General features: G+C 47.8%; 1 protein-coding gene across 2 annotated transcripts in view; it reads left to right on the plus strand.

Moving 5' to 3' along the window:
• Nucleotides 1-5000, plus strand: part of LOC143302247 (5-taurinomethyluridine-[tRNA] synthase subunit MTO1, mitochondrial-like) — a 189469-nt gene that overhangs the window by 170681 nt on the left and 13788 nt on the right. For both annotated transcript variants that reach the window (XM_076616832.1, XM_076616830.1), the window contains exon 12: nt 1979-2183. In XM_076616832.1, coding sequence (XP_076472947.1) covers nt 1979-2183 — 205 coding nt within the window. The remainder of the gene's footprint in view (nt 1-1978; nt 2184-5000) is intronic.

Raw genomic sequence — 5000 nt, forward strand, 5'->3', positions numbered from 1 at the left:
TTGGTTGATATGGATACTTATATAGCGCCTATCCTCGGTCGGAGACCAAGCTCTAAGCGCTGTACGAACACGGGGTCATTTACACAACAGGCTGCCTACAACAGGCTGGGCAGAGCCGACTGACGACGGCTGCCATTGGGCGCTCATCATTCGTTTCCCGTGTCACTCAATGAGATTTCAGGGCACGCACACATACACACTCAGACAAACATGTAACATTCAGCATTTTATATGTATATACCGTTTTGCTTATTTACCCAGCCATGTAGGCAGCCATACTCCGTTTTCGGGGGTGTGCATGCTGAGTATGTTCTTGTTTCCATAACCCACCGAACGCTGACATGGATTATAGGATCTTTAACGTGCGTATTTGATCTTCTGCGTGTGTATACACATGAAGGGGGTTCAGGTACTGACAGGTCTGCACATATGTTGACCTGGTAGATCGGAAAAATCTCCACCCTTTACCCACCAGGCGCCACCGAGATTCGAACCCGGGGCCCTCAGATTGAAAGTCCAACGCTTTAACCTCTCGGCTATTGCGTCCGTTGGGTTGGTTGGTTGGTTTGGTGGGTGCGTGGGTGGGTTGGTTGGTTGGTTTGGTTGGTTAGTTTGTTGGTTGGGTTGGTTAATTGGTTGGTTGGTTGGTTAGTTGGCTGGTTGGTTGGTTGGGTGGGTGGGTGGGTGGGTTGGTTAGTTGGTTGGTTGGTTGGTTAGTTGGCTGGTTGGTTGGTTGGGTGGGTGGGTGGGTGGGTGGGTGGGTTGGTTGGTTAGTTGGCTGGTTGGTTGGTTGGGTTGGTTAGTTGGTTGGCTGGTTAGTTGATTGGTTGGGTTGGTTGGTTGGTTAGTTGGTTGGTTGGTTGGTTAGTTGGTTGATTTGGTTAGTTGGTTTCTTGGGTTGGTTAGTTGGTTAGTTGGTTGGTTGTGTTGGTTAGTTGGTTGGTTGGGTTGGTTAGTTGGTTGGTTGGTTGGTTAGTTGGTTGGTTGGGTTGGTTGGTTGGGTTGGTTAGTTGGTTGGTTGGGTTGGTTGGTTGGGTTGGTTAGTTGGTTGGGTTGGTTGGTTGTGCTTGCGTTGCGGATGCATGCTGCACACGGGACCTCGGTTTATCGTCTCATCCGAATGACTAGCGTTCAGACCACCACTCAAGGTCTAGTGGATGGGGAGAAAATATCGGCGGCTGAGCCGTGATTCGAACCAGCGCGCTCAGATTCTCTCGCTTCCTAGGCAGACGCGTTACCTCTAGGCCATCACTCCACATAGATAATAGAGGCAAGAGAAATTGGGTGTCTAATGTGAGAATGAAACTTTGGTTTTGGTTTTGAAAAGCTGAACCAAGGCGTCGGAGATATCAGCGAATTTATTCATGTATTTCGTAGAACATTAATTGATTGTAGATGGCAAAATTGGAATTCTCATATTTAGAATAGCGACAGATTTGATTTGTATCGAATATTTTGTCATATACCTTATAATATGCTAGTTTATTTGTCAGTGAGACTTGATAGACATCTGAAATATGCTTTGGACAAGGTTTAGATTAGGTGTTACTGAAATACGTACGCATTATTATCGATAGCGAAAATCATGTGTCCAAAATTTGATTTGTCCAGTGTGTCAACAATCTAAAGAAGATGAAGTTCACTTTGTGCTGTGTTGCCCAGTATTAAGAGATTCTTTGAGAACAATTGATTCCAGTTAAATACTGTCAATACCCTTGCTTGTTTAGACTTATCATGTTAATGTCACCAACAAATGAAAAGACTGTCAAGGAGTTGGCTCTACATCTGTATAAAGCACTCTAAAGGAGAAGTGTATATGTTGCATCATGAAGACTTCTGAATGTATGACTTCAGCATTTTACTGTATATTCCCCTTCAAAGGGGCTGTGGCCTATATGAATAAACCATCTCAATCTCAATCTCTCTCTCCACCCCCACCTTCTCCCCCACCCCCACCCCCACCCCCCACCCCCACCAGGGCATCCTGGCTGGCATCAACGCGGCCTGCCGGTCTCTGGGCAAGCCCCCGCTGGTGGTGGAGCGCACCCAGGGCTACCTCGGGGTGCTGGTGGACGACCTGACCACCCTGGGTACCTCGGAACCTTACCGCATGTTCACCAGCAGGGCCGAGTTTAGGCTGGCCCTCCGCCCGGACAACGCGGACTCTCGACTGACGGAGCTGGGTCTGTTTTTTTTTTCTTTTCTTGTTGTTGTTGGTTTTTATGGTTTGTGTGTGTGTGTGTGTGAGGGGGTGGGGAAGAGGTGAGGGGGTGGCGCGGGTGGAGAGGGTGTTGGTGGATGGGTGTGTGTTGGGGGTTAGGTGGGTACCTGGTGGGTGGATGTTATGTTGTGTGTGTGTGTGGGGGGGGGGGTTGAGGGGGGGTGGAGGGGGATTGGATGGGTGTGTGTTGGGGGTTGGGGGGGTAGCTGGTGGGTGGATGTTCTGCTGTGTGTGGGGATGTGTGTGTATGTGTGTGGGTGGAGTTGGTGGGTGGATGTTCTGCTGTGTGTGTGGATGTGTGTGTATGTGGGTGTGTGTGTGGGGGGGGTGGGGGTGTTGAGGGGGGGGGGGGGGGCGGGGTTAGGGGAGGTTTGGATGGGTGTGTGTTGGGGGTTAGGTGGGTAGCTGGAGGGTGGATGTTCTGCTGTGTGTGGGAGGTAGGGGGGATGTGTGTGTGTGGTGGGGGGGGGGGGCGTGGAGGGGATTGGATGTGTGTGTGGTGTGGGTTGGGTGGGTAGCTGGAGGGTGTGAGTGGATGTGTGTTTGTGTGTGTGGAGGGGGGGGAAGTCGAGGGGGGAGGCTTGGATGGGTGTGTGTTGGGGGTTGCGCGGGGAGTTGGTGGGTGGATGTTCTGCTCTCTCTCCCTCTATCTCTCTCCCTCTGTGTGTGTGTGTGTGTGTGCTTGCGTAGCGGATATTGTGTGTGTGTGTGTTTTGGGGTGGAGGTGGGTTGGATGGGTGTGTGTTGGGGGGGGGGGAGAGTTGGTGAGTGGATGTTCTGCTGTGTGTGTGTGTGTGTGTGTGTGTGTGTGTGTGTGTGTGTGTGTGTGTGTGCTTGCGTAGCGGATATTGTTTGTGTTAGCGGGTGTGGTGGGGGTGAAGGTGTATATATGATGTGTTTTGATAGGGGGTATTTGTTTGTTTATGTGTATATTGGTGTGTGTGTGTGTGTGTAGTCGGGGGGCGGGGGGCGGGGGGGGGGGGAGTCGGGGATGGGTGGATTGGGGTGGAGTGGTGGTGTATGAGTGCGTGTGTAGAGAATAGTACATATGGACTGACTGATCCAATTTGTTATGCCGATTAATTCTTTTACTTTTATTCGAAAAATACTGACCTACCAAAACAACAAAAAAAGAACAAACGCATGCTTTACATTGTGTGTCTCACGAGCGCACGCGTAGCCTTTTTTTATTTTATTTTTTTTATATTGTTTTGTTTTTTGCTTGTTTCACTTCCTCAAGACCAAAGAAGACAGATTCTTTCAACTAAAGAAACCAACCAGTCAACCAAACAACCAACCATCCAACCAACCACCAAACCAACCAAACCAACCAACCAAACCAACCAGCCAACCAACCAAACAACCAACCAACTAACCACCCAACCAACCAACCAAGCAAACAACCAACAAACCAGCGAACCAACCAACCAACCAGCCAACCAACCAACTAACCAACCAACCAAACAATCAACCACCCAGCTAACCAACCAAAAAACCAACCAACTAACCAACCAACCAACCAACCACGCAAACAACCAACAAACCAGCAAACAAACACCAGATGCCAGACTTGCAGACCACACCTTCCCCCACCCCTCCCACCTCTAATCAATGTCGTCGTAAACTGCGTTAGCCTTGGTGATTTGCGTCGGCTTTCCAATCCCGTTGGTGTACAGCTTCATTTATCAGCTTGTGTGTGTGTGTGTGTGTGTGTGTGTGTGTTTAAATGTGTATTTGTGTGTATGTGTGTGTTGTGTGTGTGTGTGTGTGTGTGTGTGTGTTGTGTGTGTGTGTGTGTGTGTGTGTGTGTGTGTGTATGTGCATGTGTTTGTGTGTGTGTGTGTGTGTGTGTGTGTGTGTGTGTAAGTGTGTATAACCGAACACTCTTACAAGTCAGGCTTTGCGTGTATACATATAACTGCATTTGTGCACCTGCTACCGGGGCTGATCTACCTTCTCTAGAAGACATACATTATAAGCGGCTACTCGGGAAAGCAAAATCAATCAGCCAGGACGAATCACATCCAGCTTTTGGGGACTTTCGAGATGCTCCCCTCTGGTCGACGGTACAGAAGTATAAGGACGAAAAACCAATTGCTTCGGCAATAGCTTTTTCCCCAAAGCAGTCAATGCCCTGTCTCTCGAACAAATCCAGTGTGATAAACAGAATTGTGCAATCAACAACCATCTACCTGAAGATTTAGTCATCAGCCCCATCCACATGTAATATGCGGCTTCTGTTCAAACGTGTGTGTGTGTGTGTGTGTGTGTGTGTGTGTGTGTGTGTGTGTGTGTGTGTGTGTGTGTGTGTGTGTGTGTGTGTGTGTGTGTGTGTAAGAGAGAGAGAGAGTGTGTGTGTGTGTGTGTGTGTGTGTGAGTATGCACAAGTTTTTATATTGATATGCACTTGTATGTATCCTAATTTCTACTGTATCTGTGTTTGTTTATGATTTTCGATTTATATTCGTACTTTGTTATGTACTAACTAAAACGAAAAGAAAGTGTGTCATCAAAAGAGACAGAGAACGTTGATGTTTGTTTTTTTTTTGTGTTTTTTTTATTTATTTTATAACTTTTTGCATTCATTATCAGTTGTTTCGCTTGTTCGATTGACGACTTCTCTTTTATGAAGTCCATTGAATAATTTTCTGTAATTGTATTGAGATATTTTGTTTCAAATCCCCCCCCTCCCCACCACCATCACCCCCCTCCCCAATATGCCCGATTGTATACATCAACACTCATACAAGATGTCTTCAGTCACCGATATGTGTGACGG

Source organism: Babylonia areolata, chromosome 29 (assembly GCF_041734735.1).
Source record: "Babylonia areolata isolate BAREFJ2019XMU chromosome 29, ASM4173473v1, whole genome shotgun sequence".
NCBI lineage: Eukaryota > Metazoa > Mollusca > Gastropoda > Neogastropoda > Buccinidae > Babylonia > Babylonia areolata.